Source organism: Rhinichthys klamathensis, unplaced genomic scaffold (genome assembly GCF_029890125.1).
Source record: "Rhinichthys klamathensis goyatoka isolate OS25496 unplaced genomic scaffold, OSU_Roscu_1.1 h1tg000626l_1, whole genome shotgun sequence".
Classification (NCBI taxonomy): Eukaryota; Metazoa; Chordata; class Actinopteri; order Cypriniformes; family Leuciscidae; genus Rhinichthys; species Rhinichthys klamathensis.
Genome location: NW_026607074.1, coordinates 720,782 through 744,510, shown reverse-complemented (window position 1 = coordinate 744,510; position 23,729 = coordinate 720,782). Strand labels below are relative to the sequence as shown.

At 38.7% G+C, this 23,729-nt stretch overlaps 2 protein-coding genes across 29 annotated transcripts in view; one reads left to right on the top strand and one right to left on the bottom strand.

Moving 5' to 3' along the window:
- The first annotated feature begins 3,102 nt into the window (after positions 1 to 3,102).
- fmnl1a (formin-like 1a) lies at positions 3,103 to 17,777 on the top strand. Of its 2 annotated transcripts, none has more exons than XM_056241013.1 (26): positions 3,103 to 3,724; positions 5,972 to 6,055; positions 7,756 to 7,842; positions 7,985 to 8,058; positions 9,033 to 9,116; positions 9,304 to 9,447; positions 9,565 to 9,676; positions 9,771 to 9,847; positions 9,929 to 10,022; positions 11,039 to 11,113; positions 11,219 to 11,329; positions 11,478 to 11,627; positions 11,752 to 11,853; positions 12,001 to 12,271; positions 12,387 to 12,638; positions 12,748 to 12,872; positions 13,159 to 13,361; positions 13,438 to 13,672; positions 13,764 to 13,832; positions 13,913 to 13,993; positions 14,205 to 14,334; positions 14,466 to 14,629; positions 14,715 to 14,816; positions 15,009 to 15,110; positions 17,029 to 17,134; positions 17,358 to 17,777. In XM_056241013.1, exons 1-26 carry the CDS (start codon positions 3,560 to 3,562, stop codon positions 17,420 to 17,422), a joined length of 3,264 nt encoding a protein of 1,087 aa, XP_056096988.1. In that variant the 5' UTR covers positions 3,103 to 3,559; the 3' UTR covers positions 17,423 to 17,777. The 2 variants fall into 2 exon arrangements, with proteins under 2 accessions (XP_056096988.1, XP_056096987.1); XM_056241012.1 differs by having other exon boundaries at positions 11,475 to 11,627.
- A 4,452-nt stretch (positions 17,778 to 22,229) lies between these two features.
- srcin1a (SRC kinase signaling inhibitor 1a) overlaps positions 22,230 to 23,729 on the bottom strand; it is a 120,675-nt gene continuing 119,175 nt past the window's right edge. For 26 of the 27 annotated variants that reach the window (XM_056240986.1, XM_056240991.1, XM_056240998.1 and 23 more), the window contains one exon: positions 22,230 to 22,823. In XM_056240986.1, coding sequence (XP_056096961.1) covers positions 22,353 to 22,823 — 471 coding nt within the window. In that variant the 3' untranslated portion in view covers positions 22,230 to 22,352. Of the gene's footprint in view, positions 23,197 to 23,729 lie in introns of all 27 variants that reach the window. The other variant, XM_056241004.1, reaches the window with a different exon arrangement.

Sequence of the window (23,729 nt, the reverse complement as noted above, 5' to 3'; positions counted from 1 at the left end):
GCACTTCCACGTTGACGCTTGAGACATTTTTGTTGTTGATCAGGAGTAACACTTGTTTCTGAATCTTGGTCCATGTTGTCATTAATCTTCTTAACTCCTTGTGTTTGACTTTAATGTTACCCATAAAATGATAACATTAACTTGGATCTTGTTTTTTGTCTTTTATTCCTCTTGTGCAGAACTCACAATGTACACATTAAGGTTTTTTTTGTTGCAATTTAGTTATAGTTGGGAATATTTATGTGCCCATTTATGTGTGTGCGATCAAACTGTAAACAAAAAACAATTCACAATTAGTATCCAGTAATGTTAAATGTTACATTACCAAATACATTATTCCAAACATTATAACATCAGCTTTAGATAATAAACATTAAAGTATACGCTTATAAATCAAAGATATCCCCAACAAGCAAATATCAACATATAGCATGAAACATTATCACATATGTGTGATACAACTAACGTTACAGATTTCTAAAACAGTCGCTGTATTATAAACACGTATTAAACTATGTTTAACAAATAAATGCAACACATATTGCATGAATATTTCAATTGGCAATTTAAACTGTAAATGTCTAACCAAACATAATAAACAAACTAACAGTATTAAGAGGTTAGGCGCTAATCGCAAATAGCGAACAACATAGTGATTTTATCAATATACTTATAACAACAAAATGTTACTCACCACTCTGGGAATATATAGTTAGATTAAGGTTTTATCTGTAACGTAGACTAACCATGTTCCGTACACTTTTAGCCTATCACCGCACGTCAGCGACAACTCCTCCGTTTCTGAGAGCAAGACTAGCATGTTTGTGGAGTGCAGTCTGGACGATGGGGCGAGGTGACACTTTTGGGCGGGGTGATGATCATGACGGCATGAAAATTAATTACTGGCATAGAAGGAGAGATAATTTCTATAGGCTGATGATTTAGGCTAGACAATATTTTTCCGCATTTCATGCAGGGCTCCGGAATTTTACATCATTCGTAAATGCTTCTTCGTTTTTCCATTAGGATCAGTGAATAAACACAAACTCGGGATTTTACACAAATGATGATAACTGTATTTCAGTAAAACATTGTATAAATCCAAAAGTGTGTTTTATTTTATTTTAAAGCAAAACCACGGTGACAAATAAGACAATGATAGGCTACCAAATAGCATACAAGCCCTGGCCATTGGGGTTTGTGCGTAGGCTACAAAGGCAATAAAAACCGTGCACTGCTGAAATGTGAAACAAAATATATATATATTTATTTACTAAAACAGATTTATTATGTCGATCTAGGCTATAGCAAATATTATTATTTATGTGCTCAAGAGTGTATTTAAGCAATATGCCTACATGTTCATATCACTTCTCTGCTGGGTATTTTATTTATTTTATTATAGGCCTTATAATTGCACAGATTTACAGCAGTGTTTTTTTTATGGTTATGCAGCTAGCCTATGTGAGTGTTAATATTTAAAACCATTTTTATCCCGTAGCCTATACTACGCAGATTAAAACATGGACACGTAATGCGGGGGTGGATAAATAAATTATAGGATTTTTATAATGTCGCAGTCACAGATAGTTGTAGCTAGCCTACGTTAACCAGTTGACACTTATTAGAAAACAGGAATCTTTTAAAACTATAACATAGGGCTTTACAGAACCATATATAGGCCCTCATTTTATTAACAGGTAAACAACAATGAAACATGAGTTTGCCATTAAACATTTTATTTTGCACTTTGTAGCCTACCAAATAATGCACGCATTGGACAACATCTCGTTAAAAAATGAAACAAAAACGGTCGTGCTTTAAAAATTAAAATCAGCTGCTATTAGGCTATATTCTATATGGCAAACTAACTGAAATATCACTGGAACATACAGCTGGAGTGTCTCTGTTTTGATCGGGGATGAAAGAGGGAGAAATGAAGACGACACAGATATGTATTTTGTGTATGACCTAGAGGTATTTATTCAGCGATCGGCGGTTAAAGTTAATCTGTACGGAACATCGTTGTTGTACGGAACATGGTTAGTCTACGTTAATTGTTATAGAACATTACAAAGTCTGCATATGAGCATCAACATTGCTTTCTCACTCAGTTCGATTCAGTTCAGTTTTTTTTTTTTTACAGCGCCTCTTCCTCATAGACAGTATAAGAAAGCTCTTCCTAGGCGATCACATGAGCCCATAATCAACGTCCTTAAAGGGGCAGGACCCTACAGATGGATAGTCATGGGCTAAATCCGAAGTCGCCCCCTATAGGTCGTTATTTGCACTTATTCAATCCCACAATGCACCGCAATAACGAGTGTACAAACGATGTACGCTCAACAGCTGTCAGAATTCGCTCACTCCTTTTCATTTACTCCTTCAAGTGAACAGTAGGCTAGTGGACTAGCGTAGGGAATAGTGAATGAGGGCTTAGGGGCGATTTCGCATTCAGCCATGGTTTTCTTTGTACTGTTTTGTCTGTGTTCATCATTAGTTGTCATGGTTTCTGATTAATCCTCACCTGTTCCCTGTTTTGTTAATGTTTGTTCCCTGAGTATTTCAGTCCTCAGATTTTCTCAGTACATTTTCTTAATGTTGTTGGAGTTGTAGTGTTCTCGCTCGCTAATAAATATTGAGTTTATTCGTTCATTCTGTCATGCATCATCTTTCTTGTATTACTTAGCTCACCATGACAAACATAATACACATGAGTAAAGTGTGATACGTTTCAGGACATCTTATTTTTCAAATACAAACAGAATCTAAACTGACTGACACACCCATGCAGTGCTCTCTCGCTCTGTCTCTGTCTCTCTCTCTCTCGGTCTCTCTCAGTGCGAGGTGTTCAGGAAGCTCGATGCTTCTGCTTTTTTCTGTGGTTTCCTCCTGCTCTCAGACGGCTTCTCTCTCATTTCTGTAACACACGCCAGTGTGCTCGGACAGGTGCCTTCGTGTAAATTTACCAACATCTATATTTTCTTTTGATAGAAACTTCTGTAGGCTTGATCAGAGGGAGTGGAGTTGTGAGAAAGATGCTCCAACATCTGAAGCACTCAAAAGAGAGGCAGACTCGTGGAGAAAAGGCCTGTTACACACTCAGCCATACTGAGAGGCTAAAGAAGCTGAGCTTTTAAAGGACTGGATTGTCTTTATTGTGAAAGTATTAGCAGAGGCCTTTCTTGTTCCTTTTTTTTTTTGACTAAGCAAAACTGAGAATATCACTGAGTGTTTTTAGCAATATTCTGATTGTGAGTTTGATTTTTTTTTGTGAATTTTCGTCTTTTTTTCGAAAGCTTCTTCACAATCACTTGCACCATCCTGGAATCAGTTTTTGTTTAAAAGGTGTCCGTATTTTCTGACACCATGTCCTAAAGGAGTCTATGTGCTTCCACCTACACTGGATCTGACTAGAAAACTTTAAACACTTCAGTGGATTTTGACCTGTGGATTACGGAGAGATTTGTCTGGGTTTCTCCAGAGTTTGGCCTATTGGAATTGTAAGTGGTTGATCCAGAAGCAGTTCAGTATCCTGGAATTTCTAAGGAAAGTTGTGATGGGTAACGCAGCTGGCGGGTTGGAGCAGATGGAGGGGCAGGAGGCCAAAGGCTCAACAGGAGGGTCAAACCCTATACCATCCACACCTAAAAAGAAATGTGCCCCTCCTAAACTACCCATGCCCCCCGAGGAAGAGCTAGAAGAACGCTTCAGTGTGGTTTTGGTGAGCTCTTTATACACAGACATGTAAACAATATATAGCAACACAACTAAAGCAGCTAATCTTGACACTTCCTGTCAGCCACTATGTTAGGACGTTAACATTGGTTTGTCAGTCAATTCTCTGTCTTTGCATTTTAAGGTGTCTTTGCTAAAGTGTAATAATAATTAACTTAGGGTTATGGTTAGTTGCATGTAATTATGCACAATTTATATTAATTACTATAGTAATTACATGTAACATGTGTAACAAGGACACTAAAATAAAGTGTTGCCCAATCTTCCACCTGAAATGCACAATTAAGTCATATTTGGAAAAACCCTTCTGACTTAATGCAATCCGATTAGTCACATTAGTTCCACATGGGATTTTGGTACAGGAACTGCTAGTGGTGGGATGACAAATTAGGCAACTTCTTAAGACAAGTCATAAGACAAAAAGAGGCCCTATTCTTGGTGATGACTGACCTTTGATTCGACTTTCATTTCAGTTTAAAACATCTGTGTCAGTTGGCTATCCTCTTAGATATGTCATCGCGTTTGTTGGGCAATTGGTTGTATCAATTAATTGATGCTGAATGGAAGCTCAGTTATCTTCCACGTGGTCCCATCCACTTCAACTACAAAAAATGTAAGCCTGTTTCCAACTCAGAGTAAATAATTGTGTCTTTTCATAAATGCAATTCTTGTTTTGAACTTCGTCTCAAAGTTTCTCTGAGCTAGAAATGGGCTAACAAATGACCATTTGATCCTTCTGAAAAGACACAATCAGGCTGTCCCAGGTCCGGTGATGAGGGGGACACGCTCACACTAAACCTGGCATTATACTGCTGAGGAATGGGGAGAGTAAGGGACATGGACCAGTTTTGTCCTGGACCTTTTAAATTCAAGCGACAGCTTTGGTTAGAATATGAGAATGTAAAACCATTGCATGCCAATGGATATCACATTTTGCAGTCATTTCCTCATCACAGGCTATACTTCCATAAGCCCTGAACTTTACATTTGGTGCATAATTATCAACTTAATCTAGTCTCCACTTTATTCACTTAAGTGTTAAGTACCAGTAGACCACAGTTAGTCCCCCACCCTACCCTACCCCACCCTTCTCTCTCTGTTCCTCCAGTAACCGCTCAAAGCGTTTCGCTCTTTGTGCACACGACTTTAAAAAAAATAACCCTACTCAGAGCGGAAACGTCTTACTGCTTTAGGAGGAAACACCCAAAAACACAGTGTTTCTACATTGAACACCCTTACTTTTTTGACAAACCACACCCTCTTAATTTAGTTGACAGATGCAATTTTCAGGTGCAAAAAGAAATCAGGTGTAAAACCTGTTAAAATAAAACGTAGATCGAATGATGGATGTTTGTTGCTAACAATGTTTTTCAGTGCAAGACATGAAGCAACTGTGCCATCTTTTCAGGAAGTCACATTGCGTCAGACTAAAGACTGACAGCATATGATCTTAAAGAGAAAAACATAAACTTAAGGGTAAAATATTTACTTACCGTCATGTTGTTCCAAACCTGTTTGACATTTATTTCTCTCTTCTGTGAAACAACACAGAAGGCTATTGACTTACATTGAGACATTTTTCAAATTTCCACAAAAGTCATACAGGTTTGAATTAAAATGAGGGTAAATAGTAACCTAAATTATGACAGGATTTTCATTTTTGGTTGAACTGTCCCTTTAATATCTGAAGTAGGCTAAAGAAGGAACAATAATTGCATCATAACACATTTTGTAATGTAGACGGTCACATTTCCTTCTCATGCATCAGATATAAACGGCGATCCTCGTTGCATATTCATGACGTAAATGGCAAATCAGATGGTATTCGAAACTGTGTAAAGAGTAAATCAGCTGCAATATTATTGTTAATGTCAGTCTCCTTCATAAATCATCCTCAGACTTTGCCTTGCTATTGCTCCAGAATTCAGATGTTGTCATCAACATCACAAACCAGTTAGTATTATAACATTGACAACAACTTCTTTTCTTTTTATTGCACAGCTTAAACGTGATTCTGGATTACGTATCACTGGCGGCAGTTATTAAACGATTTTGATATCCAGAATAATGCATCCGGCGTTTTGTTTGTAATGTGTGTGTTTTTTTGTTTTGTTTTTACTCGTAAGCTTCAAACATTCATACTGCAGTCGTTTGAATGCGTCTGTTTGTACAGTTCTGCTAGAGTTTTGACCTGATGTTCAGGCTGCTGTGAACCTCTCATTTCTCTTCACAGAGCTCCATGAATCTGCCTCCTGATAAGATGAAGCTTCTGAGTCAGTATGACCATGAAAAGAAATGGGAGCTGGTTTGTGATCAGGTGAGATACTAATATTGTCTTCTGTCGATCAACTTTATGTTTAAAAAAAAAAATATTTGTAATAATGACAGAAAAGTAGAATTGAGAGTATGCCTACATCTTGATCGTTTCTCCCATTTACTTCTCATTTACGGAGTGAGTCATTACTCGTTCTGAAATACGTAATGAATGACTCATATTGAAATATGTAAGTCACTTTATTTTTGAGCAATTTTTCTTTTTGCATTTCTCTAATACCTCATGTCTGTAGATGTGATCTTTGAGAGGAAGTTGTCTGGTAGACTATATTGAGATACATACCAGAAGCCTATATGAGTACACTGTGATACAAATATCAAGTTATATGAGGACAAGGGATCATATGATCTTTAAAGTGTCATTTTTTGGGGTATATTGCACGATATTTAGTTATATGACCAGTTTATACAAGCGCATGAAATGCAATGAGTAAAACAACATTTAAAGGGTGAGTTCAATTCTGTCATCATTTACTCAGCCTCAAGTTGTTCCAAACCTGTATGAGTTTCTTTATTCAGTTGAAACACAAAAGATGATATTTTGATGAACAGTTGATGCCTTCCATAGTATGGGAAAAAATACTATGGTCCATCAAACGTCTGGTTACCGACTTTCTTCAAAATATCTTGTTTTGAGTTCAGCAAAAGAAAGAAATTCATACAATTTTGAAACAAGTTGAGGGTGAGTAAATGATGACAGAATTTTCATTTTTGGGTGAACTAACCCTTTCATTTATCACTCCAATCATATATCAGAGAAGATATTGAAGACCCAGTTTTTAAAGTATCTCTAGTGTTTATTGAAAAATGCTTCTCATTTCAATGACCTATCTTGTTTTTCTTGTTCTGTTTTGAGAGAATTCAATTAAAATACAGGTTGAGGCATTTAGTGATCTTTTTTAGAGAATGCATCAGGCTTTAATAGCTTATAAGAAGGAAAGAACAACAGCCTCTTTATGTAAATGTACATTATGTAGGCTGAAAAAGATGGTGTATTATATATATATCTTTTTTTTTTTTTTTTTTTTTTTTTTTTAATTTAACCTTTCAATGACAGTAAATCATGATGCAAATGTGTGGTTAAAGCGGATGATGTAAAGGTTGATAGTGATCAAGACACCTCAACAGGAGAGAAAGAATTAGAGGGAAAAATATGAGCAGCGGTATGAGGTCAGACTCTTAAGGTGGTGAAACCATGTCTACGCACTTCCTGTGTTAATATTTGTGTCTCTATGACAACCGTGGGATGCAAGCTTTAGCTATGCTTGCAGAGTTGTAATGGCAGCGTGTGCACACAGCTAACTATATTTCTTACCGTGGGCATTATGTAGGCTATATTCCACCTTCAGGTAAAAAATAAATTAACTTATACATTATTTTAGATGGATATACACTATCGTTCAAAAGTCTGGGGTCACTAAGATTTTTTTTTTTTTTAAAGAAATTAATAGTTTTATTTATAAGGATGCATTAATCAAAAGTGACAGTAAAGACATTCATAATCTTACAAAAGATTTCCAACTCAAATAAATGCTGTTTGATTGCTTTTGATTTTATTCTATATAACTGGAATGTAAAACACCTTTCTATTATTTTATGGTACTAAAGAGCATTTAAATATCTTCTAAAAGTCCCCATCAACATGGCTGGAAATTAGTTTGTCTTTCTCCCCATGTCTATTAGGAGCGTTTTCAGGTGAAAAACCCACCCTCAGCTTACCTGACTAAAATCAAGAGCTTCTACCAGGATCAAGGTGGAGTGGCGCGCAGGGTCAGTACTGTTCTTTCCCTCAGCACCTCCGTACACTCTCATTTCTCTTTTACCCCATGTCAGTGCTGACACCCACTTGTCAAAAAGTCCAGATGAAAACTCGTGAATGATTGTCTGTCACTCTGTGATTCCTTCTCCACAGTTTAAGAAGCGTGTGCAGGAGTCAACTCAAGTCCTGAGAGAGCTGGAGATCTCTCTCAGAACCAATCACATTGGGTTAGTAGCAGCTTTATTTTCTAGTAAAGTGCAATGATAGACTTCACTGCTACTCCGGAATAAAAAATGAAAGATCATTTTGAACCTGAATAATAGAATACTTCCGTAGGGACATTTCGAGATAGGGCTACATGATAATGGTTAAATTATTAATCATGATTATTTTGGTTTTAGGTTAATTTTTACCTTATTTGGTAAAACCTTAAAGAGATAGTTCACCCAAAAATGAAAAGTCTGTCATCATTTACTCACCCTCAAGTTGTTCCAAACCTGTATGAGTTTCTTTCTTATGTTGAACTAAAAAGAAAATATTTTGAGGAATGTCGGTAACCAGACAGATGACGTAGTCATTGACTTTCATAGTATTGAGAAGAAGAAAAACTACCATCAACTGTTCGGGGACCATCAACTGTTCGATGACCGACATTCTTCAAAATATCTACTTTTGTGTACAACAGAAGAAAGAATCTCATACAGGTTTGGAACAACTTGAGGACGAGTAAATGACGACAGAATTTCCATTTTTGGGTGAGCTATCTCTTTAAGGAGCTGCTCTCAAAAGCTAGAACTGTGAAATTCCTATTAAGAATTACAATGATCCCAAATTATGTTAATGTTTTTCGGTCACACTTTAGATTAGGGGCCAATTCTCACTATTAACTAACTATTAACCACCTCTTTTGCCTCAGTAAACTCCTAATTACTGCTTATTAATAGTTAGTGAGGTAGTTGTTAAGTTTAGACATTGGGTAGGATTAAGGGATGAAGAATATGGTCATGTAGAAAAATCATTAATTTGTGCTTTATAAGTACTAATAAATAGCCAATACCCAAGTAAGATGCATGCAAATAAGCAACTTAATAGTGAGAATTGGACCCTAAACTAAAGTGTTGCCTGTTTTTCTATTAAAAACAAAAAAGACTTTGTATTGTAGCACTTCTTCCTATCATGATATTCTTTTTATTCTTTATAGGTGGGCTCAGGAATTTCTGAATGAGGAAAACCAAGGCTTAGATGTCCTGGTGGACTTCTTGGCCTATGCTCAAAGTGATGCACCGTATGTTTATTCTGTCATTACTAACATAATGGTCATCTAATGAGTTTGCAGTAATTGTCCAAGAAGATTTTATGAGTAAATCTTAGATTCTGAAAAAAATATGTAATTCACTCGCCACATTAATAGCATAGTCTCTCCAAAAAAAAAAAAAAAAAGACCTCAGATCCTGTGCTGGTGTGTTTCTCAGGTTTGAGGTGGAATCTATGGAAAATGGCAGCTCTGTATTGGACAACAGGAGGTTGTCAGAAAGATCAGTGGAGGATCTAGCCAAAAATGTCAGCCATTCTCCCACACACGGGATGACCAGAGCAGCACGTGCACTCACTGTCCGGTGAGTCAGAACACACCCTAAATTACAGGGATTACGTGTTTAGATGTTCTTCTCATGCAGATAAGTGTATTTGTTCATGTGCTCATCTTTTGTTCATTCTGTGCTTTTCCACGTCAGAATAACTTCTTTGGCCCATAGCAGAAAAACTATGCGAAATGCCCGATTGGCCAGTCAAAGAGACGATGTTCACCTCTGTATTATGTGTCTGCGTGCGATCATGAATTATCAGGTACGTAGAAGTGAGGAGCACATAAACACAAGACACAGCTACTCAAAAGATCATTTTAGAAGAACCTAACGTGACTCGTCTGTTTTTTTAACAGTCTGGGTTCAATTTAGTGATGACGCACCCCAGATGTGTCAATGAAATCACACTTAGTCTCAACAACAAAAACCCCAGGTAAGGGTGTCTTTATAGGGTATGTGGTTTGTGTGTGTTTGTTGTCTGAGTTGGTAATAAACTTCAATACACTGTCCATAGGACTAAAGCTCTTGTGCTAGAGCTGTTGGCGGCAGTGTGTTTGGTTAGAGGAGGACATGACATCATTATCTCAGCCTTTGACAACTTTAAAGAAGTAAGATGACTAGCCTTTCACACATTTACATACACAATCTTTTTTTAGCGGGATTTTGCAGTTGTTTGCAAATTTCATATCAAAATCTGCCCAAATATATTCCTTAAAAACATTGAAATTTACTTCTACTTAATATATTTATGTAATATGCTTTACACTATCATTCAAAAGTTTGGGTCGTACTATAAGATTTTGTAATGTTCACAAAGGCTGCATTCATTTGATCAGAAATACAGTGAACACTGTAATATTGTAAAATATTATTAAAATTCAAAATAACTGATTCTATTTAAATATCTTTATTCCTGTGATGCAAAGCTAAATTTTCAGCATCATTACTCTAGTCTTCAGGGTCACATGATCCTTCAGAAATCATTCTGATATGTTGATTTACTAATCAATAAGCATTTATTTTTATTATCAATGTTAAAAAAAAAGTTATGCTGCTTGATATTTTGTGAAAACTGTGATGCATTCTTTGATGAATAGAAAATTCAAAAGAACAGCATTTATTTGACAGAAATATGTTGTAAGACCTGGTTTCACAGACAGGGCTTAGATTAAGCCATAATTAAGCCTTAGTTCAATTAGGACATTTAAGTCGTTTTTATAAACATGCCTTTGAAAAAAACATTACTGCTGTGCATCTTGAGACAAAACAATGGCAATGACATATTTTAAGATATGTCAGTGCAAATTGTTTTCAGTTAAAAACAGCTCAACAGCTGCATTTTAGTCTGGGACTAACTTAAGCCTTGTCTGTGAAACCGGGGGGTAAATGCATTTACTGTCACTTGATCATTTTAAACGGACCTTGCTGAATAAAAGTATAAATTGATTTTAAAATAAAAATCTTACTGACCCCAAAACTTTTGCACAATTACATATCACAAATTATGCTATCAATACTACACAAATGCCCCCACACACAAACAAGTCTATACATTTTTTTAGCATAGGAATATGTGGGTGTCTTGCTCAACACTTACCTCTATGTGTGGCCCACCTTCTCACAGGTGAGTGGAGAGAAGAACCGCTTTGAGAAGCTCATGGAGTACTTCATGAATGACGACAGCAACATAGACTTCATGGTAAGCTTTGCCGTGAATCACATTCATTTTCAGTTAAGAAGATGACAACAATTGATGAAATATGAATGATTTTGTACTATATCTATTTGATCTTTTTCTTCACAGGTGGCTTGCATGCAGTTCATAAACATAGTGGTCCACTCAGTGGAGAACATGAACTTCCGTGTGCATCTTCAATATGAGTTCACCCAGCTGGGTCTTGACCAGTACTTAGAGGTCAGTCTAGTGTTACATACATCTTACACATACTTAATAGCACAGTATTTCAGATGTTTTCTATGCAGTGTGTATTCATGAAGCTGTGCATGATCCGTCTGACGTAACACACAACTGTTTGTTTGTTTGTATGGGTGTGTGTCAGCAGTCCCTAAAGGAAATGGAAAGTGAGAAGTTGCAGGTGCAGATTCAGGCTTACTTGGATAATGTGTTTGATGTTGGAGCTCTTCTGGAGGATGCTGAGAATAAAGGGGACATAATGGAGCATGTAACAGAACTGCAGGAGACCAATGCACAGGTTAAATATACACTATCCACACAAACACATTTGCACATAATCACCTACCGCATGGCACACATGCCTCATAATGTAGGTAGGCTGTACTTTTACTCATACGTGTGTGTATATTCTTGTGCTGTAGCTGAATGCCAGATTGCAGGAATATGAGAAAGGAGCTCTGGAAAAAATGTCAGAACTGGAGAAACAACTAATGCAGGCGACTAAAGAATCAGCACTGCTGAAGGTATTAAACTGCATTTCTGTATGCTTTGCAGTGTATTTAGCATGCCAAGTGCAGTACATACATGTAATGTACTTAAAAAATATAACAATTGGGAAACAGTCATTGACTCACTCTAAACCTTTACCTGTGTGTGTGTGTGTGTAACAGGAGAGCTTGCGAGAGTCCTGTACCCAGGTAAGCACTTTGCAGCAGAGAGAACGAGAACGAGAGATTCAAAGGGAGAGAGAAAGAGAGCAGGAGCATATGTCGCAGCCCTCACAAGTTAAAAGAGAGAAGGTGAGTGAAAAGGAGTCCAAACTGGAGGTGAAGCTGAGGGAACTGCAGGAGAAAGGCTTAGTCCGACTGGAGCGCACAGCCTCTGGAAGCCTGGATATTGAAGTCATTCCAGTCACCATAGAAAAAATTGTCACTCAAACAGGTAGGAGCACTTCTGCAAAAGTTCTCCTAGTGGTTGGCATCTAGTGAACTGAAAATGTTTACCTTTAGCTGGCTACATTGATGATGATAATATAACATCTGTTTAATGTTCACAGTGACTGTGTCAGATCCTGCTTCTCAAGCCACGCCCCCTCCAGCTGGAGCACCGCCTCCACCTCCTCCACTACCTGGCACTGCAGCGCCTCCTCCTCCTCCCCCGCCCCCACCTCCTCCTGGAAGTGGAGGTATTCCACCTCCCCCCCCTCCTCCTCCACCTCCTGGCGGAGGTCCCCCACCACCCCCGCCCCCACCTGGCTGTGGGCCGCCACCCCCTCCAGGAGCTCCTCCTGCCCCTGGAGCTGAGACAGGTGAAGGGACAAAACTTTTTACAATTACAGAAATAGGCATACAGACAGGCAGCTTGAGCTTGAGCTGGGTAACCGTATACATATCCATCTTTTCAATTGTTTTACACAGGACCCAAGGCACGCAAACCAATTCAAACAAAGTTCAGGATGCCTCTGTTGAACTGGCAGGCTTTGAAGCCCAATCAAGTGACGGGAACGGTGTTTAACGAGCTAAATGACGAGCAATTGTTAGGGGTAACAGCAAAGAAATCCTGCACACAAAAATGAACATTCTGTCATCATTTATTCACCCTCATGTCATTCCTGTATCACTTTCTTCAGCGGGACAAACGATTATTATTTTGAAGAACCTTACAACTGTTTTTGTTCATGCAATGAAAGTCAGTGAGATGGCACTGTACCCCATTCACTTTCATTGTTTGATCAAATATTATTTCAAAATATCTTTGCCCAGAAGAAAGAATGTCATACAGGTTTTTGAACGACTATCAATTAATCTATTACACTTTCGCTTTCTAAGGAGATAAATATGGATCTGTTTGCGGAGCAGTTTAAGACCAAGGCTCAAGGTCCTGCACCAGATCTTTCTAAGCTCAAGGTTAAGGTGTCTGAGAAGGCCCCCAGTAAGGTGTCCCTGCTGGAGCCTAACAAATCCAAGAACCTTGCCATCACCCTCCGCAAGGGAGGCATGAGCCCCAATGACATCTGCACAGCCATTGAAAGGTATGTATTAGCTCAGGTTTTGCACCAAAAAAGCTGGCCTAGCATGGAAACTCAATTCTCTCTGTCTTTCTCTCAGATATGATCAACAATCTCTGAGTCTAGACTTTCTGGAGCTTCTGGAACGTTTCATCCCATCGGAGTATGAGATGAAGTTACTCCAGAACTACGAGAAGGAAGGGCGGCCACTAGAGGACCTGAGTGTTGAGGACCGTTTCATCAGCAGCTTTGGTAAAATCCCACGCCTTACTCAGCGAATCAATACCCTCACCTTCATGGGCAACTACCCTGAGAGCGTGAAACGTCTGCAGCCGGTCAGTTCGCATCACAATTTGGCTATTGTACCTGACATAATGCATATGTTTTATTAAAAAAATCATCCTTTTGTCCCACCTGTTTCTGTAGCAATTGGATGCCATCATTGCGGCTTCTGTGTCCCTCAAGTCTTCATCAAAGCTAAAAAAGATTTTGGAGGTGAGTAGACCTAATTTGTGCTCAGATGATTTAAAGAGGCGCTCCTTCAGTGCGACTCACGTGTCAATCTCCTGCTTCAGATCATCCTGGCCTTTGGGAACTACATGAACAGCAGTAAAAGAGGAGCAGCGTGTGGGTTCCGTCTGCAGAGCCTTGACCTGGTGAGTGAGCTTGTAGACTGTAACTTCAAGCGGCGTGTTTCTGTTATGCAGGGCTTCAGTATTATGTATGCAGAAAGTTAAAGGCTTAGGTGAGAGTTTTGGGAAGCTCTTTTTGTATTAGTTATGAGAGATGGCTGAACTTGCACATAGGGACCTTTGATGTAGAGGAATCTGAAGCGTCCTCACTGTCTCACTCTCTTGTGTCTTTCAGCTGTTAGATACTAAGTCCACAGACCGCACACAGACTTTGTTACACTTCATTGCGAATATGGTGCATGAAAAATACCCTGAGCTTGCCTCCTTCCACACTGAACTCCGCTTTGTAGACAAGGCTGCACTGGGTAAGACATACAGTATTAATGGTACAACATAGTTACATCGCATGATATACTTTACATGCAAAATGTACAATCACTGCTTATCATTAATTAATGTAGCGTCTCTTTTCGCTTTAAACTTTGCTCTCTCTCAGTGTCTTTGGACAGTGTGCTACAGGATGTGAGATCTCTGGAGAGAGGGATGGAAGGGACCAAGAAGGAGTTCCTAGTGCAGGATGACATCCCAGCGCTGAAAGAGTTTGTCAAGGCCAACAGTGACATATTAGACTCACTTGTTAAAGATGGCAAGACAGCACAGGTGAGACCACAGGACCATGCACATGAACACAAACTATTTGATAAACTAATTCTTCCTGACTTTTTTTTTCTTTTCTGCCAACAAGGAGGCATACATGTCTGTAGTGGAGTACTATGGAGAGAACCCAAAGACGACGCAGCCTTCCATGTTCTTCCCACTCTTTGTCAGGTTCATCAAAGCTTATAAGGTGAGATACAGTAACATTTACCCACAGCTTTTGAACATGTTCATGATCGTTTACATGCTTAGAGGAATTCTTTGAAGTACGTAAAGGAATAAAAAGTTAAACAAACATGTTAAATGAGCTGAGCTCTATACAAAGATCTGCACCATTTGATTATTAATTGCCATGATGGTGTATTATTGTTTCACACAACAGCAAGCAGAACATGATAATGAACAGAAGAAAAAACAGGAGATTGCAGCAGAAGAACAGGCAGCAGCCCCTTCCCCAAAGAAAAAAGAGGGCACCCCTCAAAAGGTTTATTTACAAAAGATATATATATATATTTCAACCCCCATTGCAAATCAGGTTTATTGGCTAAATTTACAGACTTGCAGCTGTTTGCAATAAACAAATCTAACAAAAGTAATTGAAATAGCTCAACACAACAAATGTTTTAAGTGGTTTCCCCAAATTCAAAAATGCAACTTTTAATGACTTTAACAGTCTCAAAATTATTCAACTCCTTAATGGCAAGCATCTTTATTACTTACTAGAACACCCTTTTGCTGCATGACCTGCTGCAAACGAGATGAATAACCACACCAGCTTCTGGCAGCGTTTCTGAGGAATCTTAGCCTATTCCTCATGAGCAATGGCCTCCAGTTCAGTAATATTCTTGGGCTTGCGCGCTGCAACCGCCGCCTTCAAATCTCACCAGAGCTTTTCTATGGCGTTCAAGTCAGGTGACTGTGATGGCCACTGTAGAATATTCCAGGACTTCTTCTGCAACCAAGCCTTAGTGGAATTTGAGGTATGCTTGGGATCATTGTCCTATTGGAAGGTCCAATGACGCCCAAGCTTCAGCTTCCTCACTGATGGTATGACGGTTTCTCCTAGGATTTTCTTATACTTCAATGAATCCATCTTGCCTTCCACACGCTGCAGGTTTCTATTTCAAGAGGCTGCAAAGCAGCGCCAGAGCATCACCGAGCACCACCAGACTGAACTGTAGACAGTGTTCTTTTCAGCATATGCTTCATTCTTCTTCATCCAGACATACCGCTGATCCATAGGGCCAAAATGTTACAGTTTTGTTTCATCGCTCCACAAAACACAATACCAAAACTTCTGTGGCTTATTAAGTTGATTTTGAGGCATTTTCTTGTGCTTTTGGGTCAGTAATGGTGTACGTCTTGGAGTTCTGTCATGGAAATCTCATGCGTTTAGTACTGACATGCGTTTAATACGTGTCTTACTGTACAAGCTGAAACCAGTTGCCTGTTTCCACCAAGTCTTGCTGCAGGTCTTCTGCAGTCACTCGAGGGTTTTTCTGAACCTGCCTTCTGAGAAATCTGGTTGCAGCCGTTGATAGCTTCCTTTTTCTGCCCTGTCCAGGTAGTGTAACCAGTTCCTTTAACTTTGAACTTGCGAACTGTGCTTCCAACTGTGTCTTTAGGAACATTTAGTGCCTTCGCTATATTTTTGTATCCTCTTCCTTGTTTGTAAAGGGCGACGATATCTTCTCTTAACTTTTTGGACCATTCTTTTGACTTTGCCATATTTATAGAATGTAGTCAAACGTGAAACTCAACAAACCTAGCCAGTTTAGGTATTTCATACGTTTTAGCTCAAGCACACCTGATGCGACTAATGAAGCCCTTGATTAGTTGCATCAGATGTGCTTGAGACAATTCAGGGGGGTTGAATCATTTTGAGACTGCGTCATTAAAAGTAGCATTTTCAGTTGAATTTGGGGAAACCACTTGAAACATTTGTTGTGTTGCACTATTTCAATTGCTCTTGTTTGATTTGTTAATTGCAAACCAGCTGAAAGTCTGTACATTTTGCAAATAAACCTGATTTGCAACGGGGGTTGAATAATTTAGATTACAACTGTGTATATATATATATATATATATATATATATATATATATATATAGCAAGACAGACGCGGACTCCCGATGTAACTTTACCCTACTTTAGAAAAACTAATTTATATAATCTCTTGATTTATACACTTCTTTGACAATTTGTAATATTTGCGTTGTTTTATTTTTGTAATATAGGTTCTCATCCAATTTTTTGAGGAGGCACTGCCTCCCCCGCCTCCTCAGAGGAAATGCCCTAGATATATATATAAACCATAGCATTTGATTTAATTTAAATAAAGCAATGACTAGAACTGCACAACTGAAGTTATTCCCCTGAAAAACTTTCTCCTACTTTGATCAGGGTCCCATGATGCCCAAAATGCCTCAGATGGACCTGATTGCAGAGCTAAAGAAAAGACAGGTGAAGCCCCAAGTCACAGACGGGGCCATTGAGGGCATTATCACAGGTAAAAATGTGTTACAAACTTAGAGCAAAAGTTGTGTGTTACAAACCATAAGCACTTTCCTTTAGATATACTTTTTTTAATGGTGAAAACTGTCAAGGGTGATTTGCCACCTACTTCAACTATTCTATATTTTAGGTCAGGTAGATTGAATATCTTATATATAATGTGTAATAACCTGAATGGGAAGACTACATTTTTTCCCCATGTTTCTGTGTGTTATTAGATTTAAGAAATTCACCCTACAGAAGAGGTGATGGTCGGAGAGCAGCTCCACGACAAGACAACTGAGGGTTACCATACTTCTCTCCTTCCCGCTGGACACTTCTGTACATAAAAACCTGGTCTTATTCTTTATATATTAAAATATTTTCAATCTGTGCTGTGAGAAAATAACTCTGGCAAACACATACATACAAACAAACACACATTTGCAGAAAATGCACAGAAACACAAACACATTACATGCTCTTAAAATGAGAATCTGTTAAAAGCCATCATCATAATAGAATTGTACATAAGGTGTAAAAATTATTTTGTACCATCACATTTGTTTGTGAATGTGAGCAATTACTTGAGCTAAAATGTTCATAATTTTGCTAATGAAATTGTGCTCAAAGATGACAACAATACTTGTATACAGTCTATATATGAAATACAAATCATTTTTTTAAACAATTCTTAAAGTCAAAGGTTAAAAAATTGTACAGTAGTTAAACATATTTTATATATATATTGTGTGCTCTTATAGAAAAAAAAAAGACAGTGTAAATGTTGTCGTAGAAGAGAGCTGTACTTTATTACACACAACCACAGCAAGTATGTACAAAAGGTATCAGCTCTCAACATTTTCTCACAGGAAAAAATAATAAAGTCACATTTCTCACAAAGTTATCATGGCATCCACACTGACAAATTAATTTCATTTTCTTCTGTATCTATAGGTGTTTATATATCTTATTTGTATATAGAGCGATTCTCAGTTGGTACATTACTCTAGTCTATATGGGAGGGTCACAGCGTGGGTAAAGGGCTCGCACCATTACTGGAGCGTTGATGTTTAGAGCTGAGTTTAAGTCATTGAGCTCATGTCATTAAGTCATTCAGTAAAACACACTCAGAGCTTGCCAATCAAGTCTGGTTACCACATCACCACAGGTTACAGTAAGACTGGACATGCCTGAGCCACAAAGATATCAGACATATAAAAAGTCATTTTTTCCTACTTCGACTCTACAGCTGTGAACCTCATATCAGTGCACTTGATCTCACTATTTCTCTCCGTTGACTCTTTAAAAAAAAAAAACATGTAGATAACTTTGTTTTTTAAAATCATCTGCACCGTGCGATTGCTTTTAGTATGTACATGCATTGCTATAATTATTGTTTTTAGTATTTTTAAACTTTTAATATATAGCTTATAATTCCATCTTTTAAATAAAACTTTTTTTTTCTGGACATAATTTTGTAGGACTCTAATAATTACGATTTTATTTACATGTTATAGTCTTATTATCTTTCTTTTTTCTTTTACCGTTTTGTAGTATTTTATTATTATTCTTTGATGTCAGAATTTTGTAACATCCACACATTCATGTAGAAAAATCTCACTTAAGGGACTAGAGAGCTCTGGTAAAATATTCTACATAAAGTCGTTCCATCATAGAGCATTTAACAAAGAATGTGCTTTCTCCAAATTACTCTGTGTTATTTTTGGCCAAGTAAACCAGATATACATAGTCTATAACTAGCAGAAGCATCAAGCTCCTAATTCCTGCTGTCTTTCCAAAGGGGGAAAACTCCAACCTGCAAGTCAAAATTTGCAGATTTTGTCAGAAACACGTAAGCACTGAAGTTTCACTGACCAAGGCATTCGAACATTGACTCAATTTAAACCTCTGTCTCACTGAGAAACTACACGATAAGCAATGAAGTTGCAGACTTACTCCCTTCCACTAGAGGGCAGACGAGTGCTGTGCCATTTCATTTACATGTGCCATTATTTCCAACTTGTTAATTTCACCCAAAGCAACAAATGAACGGTTAGAAAATAACATTCTCAGGTCACAATAGAGATTCATAAGTATCAGCAATAAACCAGATTCCACCCGGATCACATTACTTCATTTCTTTTGACTGGCTGGCAGGATTTTTTTTCTTCTTCTTTTTTTTCAGATTCACCCAACACTTAAAACAACTCATAAAATTATAATTAACAAAACTATAAACCTGTGGTTAAAATGCAGCTATACATTGTACATGAACTGGGCTGTACAGAGTCATATTTTCAACTCAATATACAAAACACTTCTCTTGTGAATAAATAATTTTCTAGTGTGCTATATATTTCCTCAGGATTACAAAAACAAAAATATGTACAAATAAATCTCAGTTAATATAAAACCAATGAACAAAAAATATACAAACGCAAATCTCGCATCATACATTTTTACTAACTGTGTTGAGTGAAAAATAAATGACTAACTTTTAAGATGTACATATCATGTGTGAGCTGATGTCTTCCCATGTTTTGAGAGAGAAAGATCTTTTTTTTTTTTTTTTTTTACAAAAGGGAGATTTCACCACCTTCCTACATGTGTTCATCGCAGTCTCTGAGGCGGTCAAGAAAGTATTTTCTTAGCTCACATACTAAGAGGAAGTACTGTAGATTCTTAGCCTCTCCATTCAAGCATGAAACCCACTTCTCGTTTCTGAGAAATCGTAGCCACAAGAGTAACGTCTTGATCGTTTGAGTGTGCTCACTGCAGCATGAATTGCTAAATTCGTCTCATTTGCTATTTTGTACTACTAGTTTGGTCTGGGTCTTTAAATAGGCCCTTAGCAGAAGAGCTGTGAATATGTTGCTTACTGGCAACTTTCCAGACAGGACTGAAAAAGATCTAGAGTCTGAAAGATCTGGAGCAAAAATCAAGAAAAGTTTCAATCTTTTTGGACAAATGTGATTTTAAGGAGTTAGCAAACCAGTGAGCCACCTGGTTGTTCAACTTGTAATGTAACTATCAAATCCAGACATGAATTACAAATAAAAGCATTGCTTTTCTCTTTCGTTCACAGATGTTACATTCAAACAACGCAGTTGTCAAGCCATGCCTTAAATGAAGACGTTTCCATGCATGTAACAGCCTACGCTTGACCTTTTTGCCTCTCACAGCACCTCCCATGTGAATCATTGTGAACTTCGGACATGAATTACTGGCCAATTTGGCTGCGAGACACGGAGTAACACCACTAATCTCTCTCTCTGGCCATTTACTCTCGCTGTCGACCTAGTGCTTAAGCCATTATTTTAAACCCTGCACCACGAGCAATCAATTTCACACATTCATTTTGTCAGAAAGCTGGAAAAATCTCCCATTTTCCTCTATTTAAACTCATTCTATTCTGCTCTCACTCACCTTTTCTAATTTAAATTCTCTGAGGAAACCTGCAGGTTGTGGCACTGACAACTTCCCAACATAGGAATATCCTTATGAGAAGGAAAAAAAGCTTTAACATTGTGTGTGTGTGTGTGTCTGTCACGAGAACTGGAATAATAAGAAAAGATGAGCGGGCATAACCAGAGCATCAATGAAAAAAAAAAAAAACCACTCAGTATGCAACATAACCAGACACATTTAAGTAGTGACATTTTTGTATCCCCATAGCTAATCATAAACTGGCACACAATTACCTTCCTAAAATGATCTGTCTGTCTGTGGTTTTGATAGAAAAGTAATCAAGGGTTGGAAAAAGGATTGCTCTGTTGGAATGCTCTAGCGCACAGATGTCTTCCACTCGATGGTTCACTTGCCGTGGAATTACCCTCAGTCTTCTTGCTTGTGCAACCCCTACACGGTGAACCTAACCATCTGTTTGTTCATTTTATATTGGAATTAAATTTCGCAATCTGGGAGGCCAAAAGGTTAAGACAGCTTGTGCCGAACGTTTGATGATTGTCAGACCATTGTACTTTAGCCTCTAAAACCTGGTGTGCTTCTTTAATGACAACTAGGGATGTATCCTAAATATGTCCTTACATAGGGAAACTGTAGTTAAGAACTTGAAAAAACAGCACCAAAACCTCATAATAAACTATAGAAAGTAAATCCCATAATATACTATAGAAAGTAAGCAGGCTTCCAGTTTCCAACAATTCCTCTTTTGCCACGACAAACATGTAAAATTGCTGTATGAAGACCTATTTGAGAATAAAATTTGACTCTTAGGCAGTGCATGTGCATTAAAAGGATATTTTACACAAAAATGAAAATTCTGTCATTTACTCACCCCCATGTCTTTCTAAACCTGTATGACTTTCTTCTGTGGAACACAAAAGAAGATATTTTGAAGAATGTTTTTTGACCACACAATGAAAGTCAATGGGGTCCAAAACAACACCCATCGATTTCCACTGTACGGACAAAAAATAAAAATAGAAATTCGGAAAGTTTGGAACAATCTAAGAGTAAATCATGACAGAATGTTCATTATTGGGTGAGCTATCCCTTTAAGGGAGTGTATAATCAGCAAAATGTTAATCATAGCACCAATTTCAGTTATTTTCCTTTAGCAGTACGACTGATAGCCAAAATCTACAATTAGAACGAGTGATGTTGCCTTCACATTAAGTTTTTGCTGTATTTTTTTTTAACATTCCTTTTGTTGATATAGATATGAGCAATAAAACGTCTCAACAAACACCAACTACTACAGTACTCACTTTCGATTATTGCAACTCTACTTGGTTTTACATAGTCTTACAGTCTTGATTTTACACTTGATGGACATCTACCGAACTCAGCTAGATCTCCAACATGTGAGATTTGGCAAATGAATGAGGATTTGGGTAAAGAGTCCTTCCCCAGGCCTCCCGTGGGTGGTGTGATGCTGGCTGCGCAGTGGAGCTTGACGGCTGGTGGTGAGTGTCCAAGCCCATCTGTTGGTTCTCTACTTGGGGAACTGGCAGAAATGCATGGTAGGTAGGGTTTACAGTTTGGATCTGCTCACAAACTAGAGAAAAGGGAACCCACGAGGCAGAACGAGTTATCTGTCTCAGTGCACCACATCTCTGTTATCCACAAGTTGTCTTGGTAAGGGAGTCAGAAACAAAAGCTACAGAATCTAAGCCCCACAAAACTGTCTTTTAGGTCAGTTGCATTTCATTTCATCTACTTGTGCTGTCTGCATCCTATATATGAAACAATTCCAGCACCGCCCTTCCTTATTCCATGTCATCCCGAGTCACCGTCTTGGGTTCAGTCTTGTTCCGCTCCCTGTCAAACTCCAGGCTGTGGATGGCGGAGGGTTTTAGGGCCAGCGAGGACAGACTCAGAGAGGTGAGAGTTGAGGGTGATGAGGGCGAGGAAGAAGACGTGGGTGAGGTCGGAGAGAGAGGGGAGCGGCCATTGGAGATGGGAAGAGGAAGGCTTGAGGAGTCGAAGTTCTTCTCTCTCAGTAACCGGTGGTGTCTGAAGGTGGACGAGAGGAGGAGGGCCTCGGCTGAGAGGCTGGACGCGGAAAGGCCAGCCAGAAGTGCTTTGGCCTGGTTGGACGAGGCAGTCAAGGAGGACAGCGCCACCTCCTGGGGGTACTTCCGTAATCTGGAAGGCAGGTGGCCAGAGAAGCTAGCGGCTCTGGTGCTTGCGAGGAGCGACTCTGTTGCTCTGGCTCTGCTGATGTTCAGACTTAGAGCCTGAGGGAACGGATGGTGAAGGCAAAGTGAGGGGATAAAGGACAAAAGAGTGGGCAGAGAAGAAACAGAGCATAAAAACTAAGAATAAAAACATTTTGCGTGATGTTTAAGGTTTGGTTTAGCTGTAATGTGTCATTAATCTCTCCCACAAGACAGTTTCTCTAAGGAATGAATGAGGCTCTGGAGAATATTGACAACTGCATGATGTTTTAGGCCATTTAAACCTATATAGGATCGACTAGGAGGAACTGGGTAAAGGATTGTAGGCTTCAGTCAGGAGATGCTGATGAAGAAGTGGTGGTGAAGACGGCAGAGGAGGAGGTGGACAAGCCTTAGTCAGGTCAGGTTGGTTTGGGTCGCTAACTTCTGCTCACTGGGTTGAGGGGTTGGGCGTGAATGGTTGCCATGAGGGCCGACGAAACGATGGCAGGTAACACGCAGGCAGGTAGCGGTGACAGAGGACAATGCAGGAAGAAGGGGAGGATGGGAGGAAGACAAACACAGGACAACGTTATTCAGGTTAGGATCATTCATGCATGATGCTAGCCTGGTACACAATTCTACGTGTGGATTTCATCACATAATGGCGAATCCACATACATTTAAAACACTCACAATGCACTATGCTAGAAGAAACTGACCATTCACAAAATCTTGATGGGTTTATTGAACATGAGCGTATACACATTTCTATTTCCATCAGTCACTCACAAACACTCTTTCGGTTCCTGTGTGACAGGAATCTGAAAGTGTTCGACCGAGATCTGCTCAAACTCTAAGCAGTTGTGAGGGAGATGGATGGACAGGACGGATAAAAGGAGTGAAGAGAAGAGTGATGGGGGTGAATAGAGAGCCCAGAGAGCCTGGGTCTTTCCACATGAAGTGCCAATTATTCCACCCTGATAG